Raw genomic sequence first — 17,263 nt, 5'->3', positions numbered from 1 at the left:
TTTGGTTATTACGGTTGAATGGCTGATGAATATAACTAGGCCTTATACGATCTAGACTGCGAAGACGACGCCCGAACCGTGAATCAGCCCGTGGTTCTCCGCGCTCGAGTTTACGAGCTTCTAGGTGGAGCTGCCGGTTTTGTTGGCGATGTTTGTGGGTTGGACGGTTTTTAAGAGGACAAGCTGTGTTAGGTTTGTCTGGAGATGATGGATTTGGAGACGGATCGGTATACGCTGGAGGAGCGGGAAATGAGGGATGGGGGGTAAGGAAGGAGCGCAGGGCTTTGAAATGGGTTTTGTAGATATATGATGTTCATTCCTGGATCTATACTATAGCCTCTTGTCATGAACAGGTCTTGCAAGACTGTATCTAATAGCTGTGTAAGAATACTCTGAGCATTAATAGAAAAAAAGATTCATACATCCCAGTGTGCTTTAGGGCCAGTGACTAGCTTTCTAAATGGATTGGACAATTCTACATCAGGCTAAAACTTGCTAGAGGTTCCCTTTATACTCACTATAGGGGCACTTGTCATAATCTTTGAACGTCATGGGATGTGCCCCTCTTGAGGTACTTCTTAGCAGATAGTTGGCTATGCTTTGAGTCAGCCATGATGAAATACAATGTCCATCAATCATGGCGAGGTATAGGAAACTGCGTGGAATTACGCCGAGTCGGCCTATACTAGTAGTGTCGGAGTAGGCCCTGCCGTATCGGAGAACTGCCACGCCCTCGGAGAGAGCCTCGGAGAGAGCCTCGGAGTAACCCATCAGGCCAGCAATGAGAGGTTAGAATCGCGGTATCTCAGGTACACACCCCTGGGGAGGGAAATGGAATATAACTGGAAGAGAGACAGTCGGACCTTCTGGCGCAAGTGCCTCCTGCCTTAATAATCGTTCCATCTCATACAGAGAGAAAATAGAAAAAATGCCCCTCAAACTCGCCGAGTATCTCTTCCAGCGCCTCCGCCAACTCGGCATCAGCTCCATCCACGGCGTGCCAGGCGACTACAACCTCACCCTCCTCGACTATATCGAGCCCGCGGGCCTGCGCTGGGTTGGAAACGTCAACGAGCTCAACGCCGCATACGCGACCGACGGCTACGCGCGCATCAAGGGTATCGGCGCCCTTATTACAACGTTTGGCGTTGGCGAGCTCTCCGCCGTGAATACGATTGCAGGCGCGTAAACTGAGAGAGCGGGCGTTGTGCATATAGTTGGGACTCCTGCGCGTGCTGTACAGGAGGGCCGCGCGTTAATCCACCATACTTTCAATGACGGTGAGTATCGGCGGTTTGCGCGGATTCATGCGGAGATTACGGTTGCGCAGGGGAATCTGTGGGATCCGCAGATGGCGCCGGAGGAGATTGATGCCGTTCTGCAGCAGTGTTTGATTCATAGTCAGCCTGTGTATATTGAGGTCCCGGTTGATGTGGTGGATATGCTGGTTTCTGGAGACAGGCTGGGCGAGCCGATCCGGATTGTGGAGACGCTGGTCACTTCAGAACTTGATGCTGTTCTGGAGAGGATTCTTGATCGGATCTACGCTGCGCAGCGTCCGGTGATTCTTATTGATGGTGAAAGTAGGGCTGCGGGCATTGTGGAACATATCCAGACGCTGGTTAGTACTACCAAGTGGCCGACGTGGTCAACAGGCTATGCAAAGGGATTGCTTGATGAAGCTGCTCCCAACTTTCATGGGATATACCGAGGAAGCTACGATGCTTCTTCTGTTAGAAAATTCTTCAACAGTGCTGACTTGATCCTCTTGTTTGGTCCTTACCACAGCTCCAGCAATACATTTGGCCACTCTAATATCCCCAACAGCAAGACTACCATAGCATTTACAGACGGGGCAGTTCGAATGGGTGCAGAGGTGATTCACGACATGTCAGCACGACGAATTCTCGCTTCGATCGTTCAAAGGCTTGACGAATCAAGAGTTGCGACTTATACCCCATACCCCGACCTACCGCGAGACTATCAGCTCTCTTTTTCCACCGTCCCACCCACTGAGGCCATCTCCCAAGACCGGCTCTGGCGCCTTCTGCAACCTTCCTCCGGCCCGGGGATATCGTCCTCGGAGAGACAGGGACAGCCGGGTACGGGGTTCGCGAGATGCCACTGCCCAAGGACGTTCGCGTCTTTACACTGGTGACGTGGCTCTTAATTGGATACATGCTGCCTGCAGCACAGGGAGCGGCACTCGCGCAACAAGAGCGTGCTGCTGCGTCCGCTCTCCATGAGAGTACGGAATCCAAGCCACGAACAATCCTATTGATTGGCAACGGGAGCTTCCGGATGACGGTGCAGGAGCTGGGGACTATCATCAGACATAATCTAAATGTGATAGTTGTCTTGATTAACAACAATGGGTAGACAATTGAGCGGTGCATTCACGGTCGGAAGCAGGGGTACAATGACATTGGGCGCTGGAGGTACTTGCAGGCGCCCCGGTTTTTTGGGGCGCGTGAGGATACATTCACGGGCTTGGTGAAAACATGGGAAGAGCTACAGGGCGCTCTTGGGGACAAACAGGTGCAGGATGGTGACGGGCTGAGAATGATTGAGATCGTGATGGACCAGGAAGATGCGCCCCAGGGGCCGCTACTGGGCTATCTTGAAGAACAAAAGAAGCGCGAGTCAGCCTTAGGATAGAACATGTAGCTAGAGGTATCTAGTTTGTAGGAATGCAAGCCCCGCTTACTCCATTGTTTTTCCGGATCTTCTCCGTGTGAGAAATGACATAAAAGTCTCCACTGCGCTCTGAACACTCTGATCTTGCCAACTTTACTCCTTCCACAATATATACAATCCACCCCTTGGTACTAACAATGGCAACGCGATTAGCAGCATGTGAGCCCTGCAGAAAATCAAAACTCGCATGTGATCACAGCCAACCCGTCTGCGCGCGGTGTACAAACAGCAACCGAGTGGATGCCTGTGTCTACCGCACGGCGCCCTTTAAGCGGAGAAAAACAGATGCAGTGGCGGCGGAGCATTTCTCTGACAAGTATTATCACTACAACCCACTACATTCCTTTACTCGTTGGATTCTAACCAGCATTGTTGCTAGCATTGATGCAGCTGCGGCCATCCTTGCCTCATCACCCATCCCCACCCCCACCCCCAACCGCTACCCTAACCCAGGGTTCATCGGCTCGTCCAGCCATGTTGCGATCTTCAACCATATCCTTGTGTCAGGCCTCGACACTCCAAGCACTATCTGCAGTGATGAAACACCCGCATCACGCACCCAGCCTGAGGACATGCTGCTGGTCCAGCGGGCCGCCGACGCCCTCAAGCAACTACTCAGCACGTTCTCACTCGACCAAATGACGCACCTTGTCCGACTATGACTCGCCAGGGGCGCGAATCTCTCCCTTACAGGCGGTATTCTACAGCACTGCATCGCACAGGGAACCAATATCAATGACACCACCATCACCCTCCCCATCCCACCCGCAAGCTCCCCAACTGACTGGCACATCCTTAACACAAAATACCTCCTCGCAAACTCAAGCATGCCACTACAGGCAACTCACCACCCATCCACATTCGCCGGCTTCTGCGCCCCATTTTCGGGATCGAATTTCCGGTGGGAGACAATGGGCATTCTCCTCTCGGCAGTGACACGCGCCGCGCTTGATACACCAGTCGCGCCACCACTGTACATGAACCAAGAACGGCGGTATGCACTGCGCACCCTGTGCACGCGCGTTGCAGACTATGCGCTGGAAGTTGCACTGTCACTTGACTGTCTTAATGACCTGCAGCTGTTTCTGCAGTATGAGAACTGGATCGTGCAAACACATGTCTATGGTGATCATAGTAGGTATACCAGATCTTATATTGTTTATTGCCATTATAGTTGGTAACTGACAAGGCGGGGGGTGGTGGCAGGCTATCACTCATGGCGCAAGCTCGGCGACGTCATTGCCTCAATCTACGCGCTGGGCTACCATGAGAATCTGGACCAGCAGCGGCAGGGCCAACAGCAGTTTCCCGCACCCTTCCTGACCGAGCTGCGGAAAGCCGTGTTTGCGCGCGTGTACTCTGGCGATAAGAATGTTGCAATCTTTGTTGGCCGCCCGCCGCGCATGAACAAGGGCTTTTGCCACTTCCAGATTCCCTCATGCTCACTCGCTGGGGATGTGTGGCTTACGTCTGCAGGGAGTGGGCCAGGTGGTCTGAATCATGGTGGAGATGCTAATGATGATGATAGTGATCATGATGGGGATCATCACAGTGGCAGTGGTGATGATTCATTGTCACATATTGCACAGTGGGATCCGGATACGCAGGCAAGCTATATTGCCGAGTCACGCTGGACTGCGCTGTGCGCGAGCTTAAAGGAAGAGATCCTGTGTCTCCAGCGTCAGAGAGGACGGAGAGAGAGCGCTCCAGATAAAGCCTTTCAGGGCAAAGTAGCGTGCGTATCTCTCTCTCTCTCTCTCTCTCTCTCTCTCTCTCTCTTCGCCTGCCCTATCAACTACATCCCATAACAAACCAACAGGACAATAAAAGCATCTGCTGAAAAGCAATTCACTCTTCTCCCTGCCCACTTCCAGCTCCATGGCCCGCTGCGGAAATACACAACGACAGACCCGTTCAAGCGCGACTTTGTCGCCGCCGTACGGCTGAACCACCTGCACGTCCTGTTCCTGCTTAGCCTGCTGCAGCTACGCACGCCAGCGGAGCCGGACGGAACAATCATCGCGGTCGCTGAAGAAATGATCTCGATAGTCGTCGATCTGATCCTGCTGCGCGACCAGATTGTGAATTCAGGGACAAGTCTTGTGTGGAAGGTATGTGGGATTCAATTTCATCCAATTTCATAGCACGCGGTCCCAAGGTCCAGGGATCACGGGTTTGCAGTAATTTCATGTGGATTTACCTGGGGTCAATATATAGATCGCGTACTACGCCCTCCCTGCTGCTGGGATCCTTTTGCTTGCTATGCTCCGCCGGTGGTCCGTATGCACAGCTGCTCAGCAGCAACAACACCCCATTTCCCGTCCACACGCGATCCACCACCTCACCATCCTCGCCGCCGAGCTAGAAGCCGGCTCGATCATTCAGCCGCGCGAACCAAACTACAACCTCTTGTGCAAGGCCATGCACACGATCCAGAGCTTCCTGGACTTCGTGGCCACGGACGCGGTGCAGGGTGTGCCGATTGCGGCGGAGGAGCTGCAGCTGGAAAGCGTTACCACTGTTGAGACAAACAGTGGCAACCAGGATACGTCAATGGTTGGGGCTGCTGATGACCATTGGGCTGGGCTTGGGTTTGGGGGTCTGAACGCGTAGGACTTTGAGATTAGGTTCTAGGAGTTGTTGGCGGATCATCCATTTTTGAATTCGGGGGATGGGGAGGTGTTGTTGTGAATCTAGACGTAGTGTCATCATACTGGTCCATAACCTCAGGGCAATGGAAGGATGGGAATATGTATAATCAGACCCTGGCAACAAGATGCATTGATATGGTAATCTGCTTTGAGTAACTAGCCAGTATTAACTAGCTAAATATAGATTATTCCATTTTTCCACAAACAAAAAAGGTGTTGAAAGCACAAGCACCTTTTATAGTACTCATTCTATATTGCCTCTCTACACCTACAGAATAAATATCTTAATAACTTACTTTAGTATTTTAGTACCTTATATTATAGCAAGTAGTGCCAAGACCAACCCAACCAAACTCGTCACATGCTTTCTTCCCCAGACTCTCTTACTCTCTCTCTCTCTTCTTCCTGTCCGTCTCACTCTTTCTCTCTCTCCCTCTGTCTTCTCACGTATCTATCCTCAACCCCTTTTTCCAGACCTCAACATGGTCGCTCCCACTGAGATCCCCTCCGTCGAGATCCTCTCTCAGATCGCCGACTACAAACTGCTCGATCGCGAGGGCAAGGAGCTTACCTTCAGCAACATTGTCAACGGTCCCAACACCCCCGACCGCACCCTCGTTCTCTTTGTCCGCCATTTCTTCTGCGGGGTAAGCTTACTTCAAGTCATCCTCTTGAGTCGCCAATGTTGATTACTTGTCCAGAGCTGCCAGGAATACCTCCAGCGACTATCTGACACAATCACCGATGAAGTCCTCTCCTCTGCGCCGGCTCCCACCTCCATCGCCGTCATCGGCTGCGGCGAGCCCAGTCTAATTGACTTCTACGCCGCTGAGACCCGTTGTCGCTGGCCCATGTACTGCGACCCGAAGCGAGAACTCTACAAAGCCCTTGGCATGATCAACAACTGGACGGTCGGCCCGCAGCCCGAGTACATCTCCCGAAGTATACCCCAGCTAGTCGTCAAGGGCTTCCACCAGATGATACCCTATGTCAAAACTGGGCAGTTCCTCAAGGCTGGTCCAGGACAGCAGCAGGGTGGTGAGTTTTTCTTCGAGAAATCCGCGGGTGGTGAGAAGCACGTCACCTGGTGTCATCGCATGCAGCGATCCTGGGGTCACGCTGAAATATCGGTTATGAAGGATGTAATTCTCGGGCGACCGATTGACCCAGAGATGGAGAAGAAGGCGGATGCGACTGATCCTCCCTCAGGCCCCTCGAGATTCGTTCCCTGGGTTGTTGTTCCCTCGGTTGCTGTTGCCTGGTACAAGGGCTACCTCACCAAGTGAATGATCCCACATCTCTCACCCCCTTCTCTTATGTCGTGACGAAGCTATGTTCTCCCTCTTGCATATGCGATAACGAATGATACCCGTTGCTGCTCTGAAAGAATTGCGGCCCTGATTGAGTCAGTCCACTAGACTCTCCATGCTCTGCGCTCTTGGGAGCTCTTGATCTTCGCCTTTCCTTCTGGTGCGGTAGCAAAGTCGACCATCTTCTATTTTCCCAGCTCATTTGCCCGCGAGTACAGGATGTAGAGCGTGCTCGAGCCCGATGACGCTGTCACATAGCAGAACGGTTTGGTCCTCTGAGATCAAATAATGACCCGTTCCTGCATACTGCAACCATTGTCGGCGACTTGTGCGATTGGTCCCTCCACCGTATGTAGGTGACTTATGATACGCATTGCTGCAGCGCCGTCGTGCAGGCCCAGGTTCGTGTTCCAAGTACTCCAAACCCTAAGGCTTTCCACTGGAGGGACTGGCTTGGTCAATCGAGATTATGCTGCTCCCGATGCAAGCTGCATCATCCCCGTCACAACATACGGTTCATCCCAGCAGCATCTCAAGAGTTCATCGCCACGTTTAGTACTTATGGCATCCTCATTGACGATACCACGCACGTCATTGCTAACGAACTAATGCAATTCATACTACAAGGAGTCCGTTGTCCGGGACGAAACAGTCGACTATATCAGCAACTACACTTGGGCCAACCAACTTTCTCCGACCGAGGCGGCGCGAAAGACAGTGGTCATGTTGAATCGTTGTATTAGGACATGACAACGGGCTTGTCCGGTGACCAAGGCCTGCAGAAGATAGTCGGTCAGCTTTGCAACCACTTCTGTCCGGTATCAACTTGGCGACTTGAACATCTCAGAGTTCGACCCTGCCCGTGTTGGTTTGTTTACTCTTTCCTGTACCTGAATCGTGCATTCCGTAGACGGGACAAGTGAGGCAGTACCCACCAGCAGAAGCCGTTGCAGTTAAAGTGGCTTTAAGTTGACACGTGGGTCCGTCTTAGCACTGGCACCCAACTGCTCACAGGATCCCGAGTAATTTCTTCTTTCTCCTTTTTGCTGGTGCATGTAAATATTTTGGGTGTCCTCCGTCCTCGTGCCCTAGCCTCGGCTACCGTGTTCCTGCCATTCTGTCTTGTTGTTGCGTGGAATGCGGGAGAATGCAAAGAGAAAGAGTCCAGACCGGGCCAGCGTTCTCGAATCAGGCTGCAGACCGGCTCGCCCGCCAATTAACAGTCACTTATGACGCGAGTGGCGTAAATTAGCAGTGTCGAGTGGAGTTTCTGTGGTCAGTCTTCCCCTCTGGTGTGCCTCTCTCTGCCTTTCTGGGTCCAGCGCGTGCGTTGCCTGTGCCCATGCTGATTCCCTGGATTCAGACATCTCTTTTGGGTCTCCTCCGGTGGTGGCGAGATCTTCAATCTCTCGCGTGGCGGATCTCGAGGACCTTCTTCATCTCGTCGATCCTCTTGAAGCTTGCTGGTGATGGGATCCCTGCCTGCTCAGGATTCAGCCATGGCACAGGAGCGCGAGTTCTACAAGTATGCCGTCGTCTTATCTATTCTAAGGAGCGCCCACTGATTATTTTTGTCCTCAGGTACTGTCAGCTTCCTCAGCGCCCTGGCCTCCTCGATCGTCCCCCCGTTTCCCCTCGGTCCGAAGCCAACGTTGAACTCCTACCTCAGTCATCGCAGGACAAGACCCTTACTGCCCTTGCACAACTCGGCGCCCTGCGGCTAAATGTCCAACGATGTATGATCTCGCTCTTTGACCGTCGCACCCAGTACATCCTCACCGAAGCCACCCGCACCCTCAGTCTACAAGATGACCGCGTACACTCGGATGGGGATGCGTTATGGTTGGGGAGCAGTGTCATAATCAAGATAGATGGCATCTGCCACCTCACCACCGAAGACTCCTGCCTGAACGCCGGCCAGCTCGAACAAGACAACTCCGGTGGCGAGCGACGGGCAGCCCTGGTCGTCAACGACCTCACACAAGATGATCGCTTTAATAAAAGATCATATGTCGTCAAGGCGCCGCACCTACGGTTCTTTGCTGGAGTTCCGATCCGCAGTCGTCGCGGTATTGCCATCGGTGCCTTCAGTGTCAGCGACGGCAGTACTCGGCCAAATGGACTCAGCCAAGCGGAAATACGTTTCATGACTGATACTGCGGCGGCGATCATGAATCATCTTGAACTCGTCCGATCACACGAACAAAACCGGCGGAGCGCGAATATGATGGCGGGTCTGGGTGACTTTGTCGAAGGAGGCATCTTTCCCTCCAGCAGTCTTCGCCGGAAGAGTCCTCTGAGTATGGAAGTCGACAGGGACGAGGTCGAGGAGACGGATAACAACAATGGTCAAGGGGAGAAGCCGCGGAATAACCCTATACACATCCGTCGCTCGAACACACGGTCGGATCGGTTATCTGTGAAGGATCGCATAAGGGACAAATCTCCGACACCATCAGGTATGAATCTCTAGAGATATTCTGCAACTTTTGTATACTAACCGTTCCAGATTCAACAGAACAATCCGAAACACCGTCTACCGCATCCACCCCCAGGCGAAAACGCGATGCCGAAATGACCCTGGTATCCGGCACACGAGATATCTTCAGCCGCGCTGCTCGCGTTCTCCAGCAGTCCCTTGACGTTCAAGGCGTAGTCTTCTTCGATGCCAGCGTCAAGTCATACGCCGGCCTAGTCCAGAGCACCGACGACCGACCCTCCGACGGCGAGAGCAGCAGCGGCTCCAGCGATATGTCTCACGGCAGCGATAGCGATAATCCCACGGGCCACTCGACCGAGACCGACGAGATCACAACGTCGGATGTGCTTGGATTCGCACTGGATGATCCCGAACAGCCGATGGGTGCTATGCGCGAGACCTTCCTCCGGTCGCTCATGCGCAACTACCCACAGGGCGCAATTTTCAACGTCGACGAGAACGGCAGTGTTTCATCTAGTGAAGGAAGCGATAGTTCGTCTGGAACCAGTGTATCCCGTGAAATCGTCTATCGCCGACACGAAGGACCGAAGATCCAGCGCCGATGGAAGCAGCACAAGCGCCACCGGATTAGCCTGAAGGAAGAAAACAAGGGCTTGATGAAGATCTTCCCCTCTGCGCGCTGTGTCACACTCTTCCCACTCTGGGATTCGCGACGCAACCGCTGGTTCTCAGGCCTGTTCCTGTGGACAAAGTCACCGCGTAGCTTCAACGTTGGGGGCGAACTCGCCTATCTCTACGCCTTTTCCAACAGCATCATGGCCGAAATCCACAGACTAGACGTCGAACTCGCGAACCGTGCCCATGCGACGCTCGTCGGAAGTATCTCGCACGAATTGCGCAGTCCGCTCCACGGTATCCTCGGTAGTACAGAGCTCCTCGGCGACTCATCGCTCTCACCCGCGCAAACAGCCCTTGTCAACACTGTCGAACACTGCGGACGCTCACTTCTCGACATAATCAATAACATGCTCGATTTCGCGAAAATAAACCAGTTCGCGCGCAAGTCGCGGTCGTCGCGGTTCAAGCTTACTCCGCCACAGCGCCGGTTGCAGCGGTCGCTTGTGCCAGGGAAGGTCAACGGGGTGCCGAACCTTATCTCGGATGTTCAGCTCGATGCTGTGCTGGAGGAAGTCGCAGAGAGTGTCTTTGCGGGACACTGTTTCAGTTCTAAAAACCGGACGTTGGCAAGAGAGTCGAGTGTGCCGACCATCGATCAGGAGGGCGATCTTGTCATGGCGAGTCCGACCGAACGACCTCTTTCGGCGTTCAATGAGAGTTTGACGGTGATATACGACGTTGCGCCTGATTACCAGTGGTTATTCGAGACTCAGGCGGGTGCGTGGCGACGAGTTCTTATGAACTTGTTCGGGAATGCGCTCAAGTACACGCAGTCGGGCTTCATCTCGGTCTCGCTCAAGTCTTCTGCGCCTGTTTCTGTTGCGCAAGCTAGACGGCTCTCGCGCGATGAGGGAACCGATACTGCGAGCGTTACATTGACTGTCAAGGATAGCGGGCAGGGTATCGACAAGGAGTACTTGCAGAGCAATGTCTTTAAACCGTTCTCGCAGGAGGATCCTCTCTCACCCGGTAGCGGTCTAGGATTGAGCATCGTCCAACAAACGGTCCTTTCACTAGGCGGAAAGATCGACATCTCATCTACAAAAGGAGTTGGCACAGAAGTCACCGTCCGCGTCGATCTCCCGCGCACACCCAACGAAGACACGACCGACCACGGTCATCAAAATATCCAGCTAACCAAGGAAGTTGTCAAGGGCAAATCGATCGGTTTGGTTGGATTCGGCATCCCATCCGAGGACAGCGAAGAAGCACTCACCATGCTTCGCTCCTCCCTGGCTAAGATGTACAAGAACCACTTCGGGATGAAGGTTGGCTTCGTATCATCCGAGTCACCAGAAGCATACGACATTTATGTTGTCCGGCAGACGTACCTGAATCGTATGAACGAGGTCCTTCGAAGAGTCTCATTCAAGCATGTGCCCGCTGTGCTGGTTCTGTGCTCGACGCCACAAGTCGCGCAAAAGCTATCAAACACCGCCGATCAACGGAGCCTCGCAGTCTACGAATTCATCAGTCAGCCTTGCGGCCCATGCAAGATGGCGACCTCGCTAAGAGCCTGTGTCGACAGAAAAGAGCAGGAGGATAAACCCAATGGCGTCAACACCATCACAAACGGCACCAGCACCAACGGCACTGAGTCGCACCACACAAATTCTCATATAGAAACAAACGGCAACGGCGCCTCAATTTCTGACGCCCTGAAGTCCAACTTTCCACTCTCCCTCGACTCGCAAGCGCTCAAAGACGGATTGCAAAATGGCACCGTCCAAGCCGACATCGAAATCAGCCCAACCTCAACAATGGCCACCATTAGCTCATCCGAAAGATCCGACCCCGACGGCGCAGTCACCGAGATTTCAGCGACTGTTGAAGCAACGCGCATCGTACCCAGTGTCCTCCTCGTCGATGACAACAACGTCAATCTACAGCTATTAGTGGCCGTCATGAAGAAAGCTAGATTCCCGTATTTGACAGCGACAAACGGGCTTGAAGCTCTGAACACATACAAGAAGCACGCGAGAGAAATAGCGGTGATACTGATGGACATCTCAATGCCCGTCATGGACGGTTTGGAATCGACAAGAGAAATTCGCGCCTTCGAGAAAGAAAGCCAGCAGCGCGAACTGAATTTCAAGAACGCGACTGTCATTGCGCTGAGTGGACTTGGAAGTGCACCGGTGAGACAGGAGGCATTTAATTCGGGGATCGATCTGTTCTTGTCGAAACCAGTGCGGTTTCAGGAGTTGATCAAGCAGATTGATGGGTTGATGCAGTAGCAGCATTGGGTGCTGTAGGGTTTGGTGGGACTTTTAGGTTTTGAATAGCGATGGTTATGGGACATGGCGTATGATTGCATGAAAACTGTATGTTATATGGATTGGTTGGAGTTTTGGTTTGATTCTAAGAGTCCCATATAGCGAGCATACGAATTGCATCTAATTTTTCTTTGACTTTTCTCCATAATTTACATGACTTGAAGGCGTAGTGCAGAGAGTGATGGTGGTGAACCCACACTCTGCGTGCAGATATATATTCTAGACACCTTGCAGAGACTCAGGTACCACCTTCACCCTGCACAACGAGCATAAAATTATACTGCAGGAACCCCGCATACCATGATTCAGATTTGCAGCGAGAAAGTGGCGCAGCAAACCTCCGATTGTCGCCCCTGAAGCTGAAGCCAAAGCTGCGCCGGCGATGACCGACCGAGTCAGTCAAAAAGTCAAATAAAATCAACCAAGCCAGATTTATCGATACCTTTTGATCAGATAGGCAGACACCTCGTATTTAAACTATCGTATTTGCAGTTAGACAGCCCACAGCCCACTTGACCGCACAATTAATTTATCGATCAATCGACTGTATCGATCCGCCATCATCGAGAACACCACCACCATGACAAAAGTACCATTTCCTACAACCAGGCAGAGAAATTCTCGTATCCTTAATTTCACCTGAATCAAGCTATGCAGTACCTGTCTACCTGACCACAAAGAAAAACCCTTCATTAAGCTTTCGTGAAACACCCTGAAACACGCCGGACATTACATAGGGGAACCTGTTCGCGTGGCACGGCTGCGAGTTGACCGTTATAACTGGACACCGATACTGATGTTCAGGGGGAAATGTAGAGCCGCGGAGCCAAGTCTGTTATTCGTTTCAGATGCTCCTCTTCGCGACTTTAATATTTTCTAATTCTTGGACAAAGCCGATCGTAATCTACTGCTACGAGGTTATTAGAAAGAAAGTTCAATTGGCATCATCAATCCCATTCCCACTGGGTCTGGCTGGCATAAATTCGTAAAGCTAGATAGAGCTAACTAGGATCAACTAGGTAGATCATCCAGTAAAACAGCGAGAATAGCACACTGCAGAAAGAAAAATCACACTTTTATGTAGAGAGGGTGTACAACACGACAGTCAACATAGGCTCTGCCCCAAGTGATCGGATGAAAGAAAGTTAAGTAGGTAGGTAGGTAGGTAGGTAGGTAGAAGAGAAGAACAAAAAAAAACACAATATCAAAGATGTTGGTTTTGTATGCAAATGCAATGCAAGATGCCGTGCTTAAGCCTTCACGCAGTACTGGTACCCCAGCCACAAATTCGTGCAGTCGCCCTTGAGCCCGGAGTTCAGCTCGCGCAGCTGGTCGATCGTCACGCCCTTGTCCTTTTCGATTCTCAGGCAGTAGTCGCCGTCCGCGACGGTGTAGTACTCGCTGCACGAAGAGTCGGCGTAGGGGTAGATCGGGGCGGAGCCGTCGGTGGAGGAGGGGGCTGAGGTGGCTGGGGGCTCCGCCTCGGTGGTGGTGGAGCTAGGGGCTGTAGAGGCGGTTGAGGTCGCCACTGACTCGACGGTGTAGGTGCTTGTCGCGGTGGAAGTCGTGGTCGTAGTCGAAGTCAGGGTTGTGCTGGGGGCGGCGGGGGCCTGCGTGGTGGTTGGGGCCGCGGTGGAAGTGGTCTCAGCTGAGGTCTCAGAAGAGTCCGAGGAATCAGACGAGTCAGAGCCAGAAGAGCCAGACGATCCTCCAGTCAGAGCATCGGCGACAGAACCGGTAAAGCGGAAGACACTGGAGACAGCCTTGTTGAGAGTACCAATGGTGTTGGGCTCGCAGCTCGAAGGACCAGTAGCCCAACCAGTCAAGCGGTTCGCAACATCAGAAGAGTAGCAGTGCGTCGCGATACCCTGGCCCAAGTTTCCAGAGGAAGCGACCGAGCCAGAGTTGTAGATACGCGCAGCAGCATAGTAAGCCGACGCATCGCTGCCACCAGCCTGAGCAAGACAGCCCTTGAGACCATCGCCGTCGGAAGTACCGACCGTGCCATCCGTAATCATCTGCTTGATCGTCGCCTTGGGGCAGGGAGTCTGGACATTGCCGTTGTTGCAGGAACCTTGGCCGTTGTGGCTCTGCATGAGTCCAGGGTTGGTAACGCCGTTGTCCGTAGTAGGCGCACGAACACAGCCATTACTCTCTTGTACAACGATGGCGAGGATAAACCGCGGATCAACACCAGACTCGCTGGCAACCTCCTGGATCGAGTCGGAAATGTCATTGATCTCATCGTCAGTGGTGTTGGGGACCCCCCACTGGTCGCAGGACTGACGCATGGTGTCCTTGTTGGCCTCGAGCATTTCGTCAAAGGAAGGCCACCAGTTGGCGTGGTCGGGCCAGCCCTCAGCGACCTTGCCGTTGCCACCGAGGACATTGTAGGCGCGCTTAGAGTGGGAAAGGGAGAGAGAGCGAAGGGAGTGAGCGTTTGCGTGGGCGTGGGAGAGGCCATTGTGTGTGTGGGCGCCGGAGGTGGGAGCGGCCTGAATGAGGGTTGCAAGGCTGCCAGCAGCCAGGGCGATCAAAGGAGTGGTAATCATTTTGCAAATGTACTGGAAACGAGTATGCAATGCAAAAAGAAAGAGGTATCTAGAGAGAGACAGAGAAGGCGCACACAGACAACAACAACAAAGGAGGGACTGGAGGAAATGAAGGCTTGCTTAAGAAGAAAAAAAGAAGAGAGAGCGAGAGATGGAGGAAGGGTCCAGTGTTATAACTTCACTACCTGAACTCTCACCAATGAATACAACCAATGAGAAGATCAGCTCATGAATATCCTTCTGGTGAAACACCGGACAGGGGCGAACTCGTGTTCCTCGCAGATTCAAGCGCTGGCCTTGCGACACCTCCAATGGGATCTCTCCCTCAGCCCCATCGGGCGATTCATTCAGTGGCTTTTTCTCTGTGAAAGTGGGATTCCCTTGGGGTCTTTCTCTTGGTATCTTGGTATTATTACTATTGTGTTGGTTGTTGCCTCTCCAGAGTCATGAATAATGAAGACCATGAATCAGGGCTTGGATCAACGGGGGGGGGGCACTACACCCGAAATTGGGACACACAACTCTGGTAACTTCCTCCTGTCAATCAACGCTTGCGGCATTTTCATTGTCCAATTCCCAGGGATTTCTCCATATTCTCCAGTTACCGACGGGTGCAACTCGAGATCGTCGGCTTCATTGTTCTTCGGGCAATTTTCACAAAGAAGTTTGACATCATACACGGCATCCTCTACACCTTCATCCATCTATTCATTCGCTGCAATATGCCCCGTCAAATCCAGCAGCCGGCTCGAATACCCCCATTCATTGTCATACCACGCCATGATCTTAAAGAACCGCTCGTTTAACTCCATGCTGGCTGGCCCGTCCACGATCGCGCTGTGCCCGTCGCCCAGATAATCCCTGCTCACTAACTCCTCGTCACTGACGCTGAGGATTCCAGCGAGATCACTCTTGGCAGCGCGCCTGAAAGCCGCCAGGATAGAGGGGAGCGAAGTGGGCGCTTCGGTGGTGACTGTCAGGTCGATCATGGACACGTTGGGGCTGTAAAGTACATACCCAACCAGTTAGCGAGCACTTCTCCACCTGCCCTGTGTTGGATTTGGAGAACTTCACTACTCACGTTGGAACTCGAATTGATACACCTGTCACCTTGCCAGTCAGCTCAGGCAGCACGGTCGCAATTGCCTTGGCAGCGCCTGTGGTGGTGGGAATAATATTGTCGAATACGCTGCGGCCTGGAGTATGGTCCCATTGTCAGCTCATCCTTGCTTATTTTCTCCACGAGGCAGCAGCTGAAGCCGAAATACAGCCTCGGGAGTACATACCCAACCGCCGGTTCTTCTTACTATACCCATCCAACACCGTCTGACTCCTCGTGGCAGCATGCACAGTCGTGAGAAACCCCTGCTGAATTCCAACCTCCCTTTCCAGGACTTTCAAGACAGGAGTCACACAATTCGTCGTACAGCTCGCGCACGACACAACTCTATTCTCTTCGCTTGCTGTATAACCATCACAATTAACGCCGTACACATACGTCGGACTATCGCTGCTCGGTGCCGAAATGACCACCCGCTTTGCTTTGCCGTATGTAACGTGCGCCAATGCGGCCTCGCGCTTTGTGAATTTTCCCGTGCACTCGATTACATACTCTACTCCCAGCGAGGCCCAGTTGAGTTTTGTGAGGTCACGCTCGGAGGTTAGGGATATCTCTTTGCCGTTGAGGACGATGCTGTTCTCTGAGGCTTCGTATAGAGCGATATTATCGGACAACTTCCCCATGCAGCTGTCGTAGCGGATGAGGTAGAGGAGGTCTTGGATCGATGTGCAGGTGTGGTTTATTGCTGTGATTTGGATGTCGGTGCGGTTTAGGGAGGCGCGGAGGACAGCGCGGCCTGTTACCCGTCTTCTGTTAGCGGACTAAACTGCTGGGCTTGGGATGACATAGAGTCTGGAAGGTAGGTAGAGGGGGTATACCTATGCGTCCGAACCCATTGATGCCGACTCTGGCGATGGTAGAGGTGGTACTCTCCCCAATAGGAAAGTCGTTGATAGAGGGGGCCATTCTTTTTATAAGTATAAGACAAGGTAAGTCTTGTATGATCAAGTAAGTATATAGTAGTCGAATATCGAATATCTAGTAATCCTTGCGTCCTATATCAAACCTACATATCCCGGGTGTATCTAGAACTATATATACATCCCCCTCCTACATCACCCCCGGCTACAACCACCCTCACCACCTCCAAAACAGGTTCCATCCCTATCAACCTGCCTACAAACCGACCAGGACCCGACATCCTCCGCGATAAATTGCATCTAGCCAGTCTCTCCTCCGTGTTTCCTAGCCGTGATTGCAATCGGAGCATGTCTTCCCCAGGATTGATGTAAGTGCCGGTTTTCGGATGGGAGCCGGTAGACGGGGTCGGATGTATCCAATGCACCATGCTACCTAACGTCAGAGGTAAGTAGGCCTCAGGCATTATTGAAAGAGAAGGACTCCAACAGGCATGCATTCAGCGCTTGCAGTTCAAATCTGGACTTGGGAGCTATGCTGGAAACTGAGGGAAGCCGACTGTGATTGGTCTTGCTGGTCGGTGGTTTGTTCAGCCTGAACTGGACTTTACCTGCATCTACTGGTGGAACAAGAGCCCCCGACCGGAGAAAGAATGTGCGGTCTTATTAATTCACATAGTCT

The 17,263-nt window shown here is 52.6% G+C and overlaps 6 protein-coding genes across 6 annotated transcripts; 4 read left to right on the top strand and 2 right to left on the bottom strand.

The window, feature by feature from the left end:
• Positions 1 to 928: 928 nt before the first annotated feature.
• On the top strand, positions 929 to 2,658 carry BDV14DRAFT_191401 (thiamine pyrophosphate enzyme; the record flags this gene model as incomplete). The annotated part of the gene is made up of 5 exons (XM_073771489.1): positions 929 to 1,165; positions 1,196 to 1,890; positions 1,927 to 2,002; positions 2,089 to 2,346; positions 2,380 to 2,658. The coding sequence occupies 5 exons, from the start codon at positions 929 to 931 to the stop codon at positions 2,656 to 2,658; spliced, it is 1,545 nt and encodes a 514-aa protein (XP_073625705.1).
• Positions 2,659 to 2,834: 176 nt separating this feature from the next.
• On the top strand, positions 2,835 to 5,310 carry BDV14DRAFT_202560 (uncharacterized protein; the record flags this gene model as incomplete). Its single annotated transcript, XM_073774067.1, has 5 exons — positions 2,835 to 3,319; positions 3,368 to 3,831; positions 3,904 to 4,432; positions 4,517 to 4,808; positions 4,915 to 5,310. 5 exons carry the CDS (start codon positions 2,835 to 2,837, stop codon positions 5,308 to 5,310), a joined length of 2,166 nt encoding a protein of 721 aa, XP_073625704.1.
• Positions 5,311 to 5,691: 381 nt separating this feature from the next.
• BDV14DRAFT_98986 (peroxiredoxin-like family protein) lies at positions 5,692 to 6,799 on the top strand. Its single transcript, XM_073777974.1, has 2 exons — positions 5,692 to 5,995; positions 6,050 to 6,799. Exons 1-2 carry the CDS (start codon positions 5,831 to 5,833, stop codon positions 6,632 to 6,634), a joined length of 750 nt encoding a protein of 249 aa, XP_073625703.1. The 5' UTR covers positions 5,692 to 5,830; the 3' UTR covers positions 6,635 to 6,799.
• A 1,358-nt stretch (positions 6,800 to 8,157) lies between these two features.
• On the top strand, positions 8,158 to 12,013 carry BDV14DRAFT_202558 (putative sensor histidine kinase/response regulator; the record flags this gene model as incomplete). Its single annotated transcript, XM_073774066.1, has 3 exons — positions 8,158 to 8,183; positions 8,240 to 9,117; positions 9,168 to 12,013. The coding sequence occupies 3 exons, from the start codon at positions 8,158 to 8,160 to the stop codon at positions 12,011 to 12,013; spliced, it is 3,750 nt and encodes a 1,249-aa protein (XP_073625702.1).
• A 1,184-nt stretch (positions 12,014 to 13,197) lies between these two features.
• Positions 13,198 to 14,795, bottom strand: BDV14DRAFT_177861 (uncharacterized protein). Its single transcript, XM_073769500.1, has one exon. The coding sequence runs from the start codon at positions 14,602 to 14,604 to the stop codon at positions 13,303 to 13,305; it is 1,302 nt and encodes a 433-aa protein (XP_073625701.1). The 5' UTR covers positions 14,605 to 14,795; the 3' UTR covers positions 13,198 to 13,302.
• Positions 14,796 to 15,183: 388 nt separating this feature from the next.
• BDV14DRAFT_98925 (type I glyceraldehyde-3-phosphate dehydrogenase) lies at positions 15,184 to 16,715 on the bottom strand. Its single transcript, XM_073777973.1, has 4 exons — positions 16,543 to 16,715; positions 15,891 to 16,460; positions 15,686 to 15,800; positions 15,184 to 15,606 (listed from the first exon to the last, which is right to left on the bottom strand). Exons 1-4 carry the CDS (start codon positions 16,628 to 16,630, stop codon positions 15,309 to 15,311), a joined length of 1,071 nt encoding a protein of 356 aa, XP_073625700.1. The 5' UTR covers positions 16,631 to 16,715; the 3' UTR covers positions 15,184 to 15,308.
• Between the last annotated feature and the right edge of the window lie 548 nt (positions 16,716 to 17,263).

Source organism: Aspergillus stella-maris (assembly GCF_047715825.1).
Source record: "Aspergillus stella-maris strain CBS 113639 unplaced genomic scaffold BDV14scaffold_48, whole genome shotgun sequence".
In the NCBI taxonomy this organism is placed as follows: domain Eukaryota; kingdom Fungi; phylum Ascomycota; class Eurotiomycetes; order Eurotiales; family Aspergillaceae; genus Aspergillus; species Aspergillus stella-maris.
Note: the sequence above shows the minus strand (reverse complement) of the source record. Positions and strands in the feature narration are given on the sequence as shown.

What these genes read in the sequence shown, in the direction of transcription:
- BDV14DRAFT_98986 (XM_073777974.1), top strand. Translation starts at nt 5,831, where the DNA reads ATGGTCGCTCCCACTGAGATCCCCTCCGTCGAGATCCTCTCTCAGATC. An exon ending in TCCGCCATTTCTTCTGCGGG is followed by an intron (nt 5,996 to 6,049) that starts GTAAGCTTACTT and finishes TTACTTGTCCAG; the next exon opens with AGCTGCCAGGAATACCTCCA.
- BDV14DRAFT_177861 (XM_073769500.1), bottom strand. Translation starts at nt 14,604, where the DNA reads ATGATTACCACTCCTTTGATCGCCCTGGCTGCTGGCAGCCTTGCAACC.
- BDV14DRAFT_98925 (XM_073777973.1), bottom strand. Translation starts at nt 16,630, where the DNA reads ATGGCCCCCTCTATCAACGACTTTCCTATTGGGGAGAGTACCACCTCT. An exon ending in CAATGGGTTCGGACGCATAG is followed by an intron (nt 16,461 to 16,542) that starts GTATACCCCCTC and finishes GACGGGTAACAG; the next exon opens with GCCGCGCTGTCCTCCGCGCC. An exon ending in GTATCAATTCGAGTTCCAAC is followed by an intron (nt 15,607 to 15,685) that starts GTGAGTAGTGAA and finishes TGTACTTTACAG; the next exon opens with CCCCAACGTGTCCATGATCG.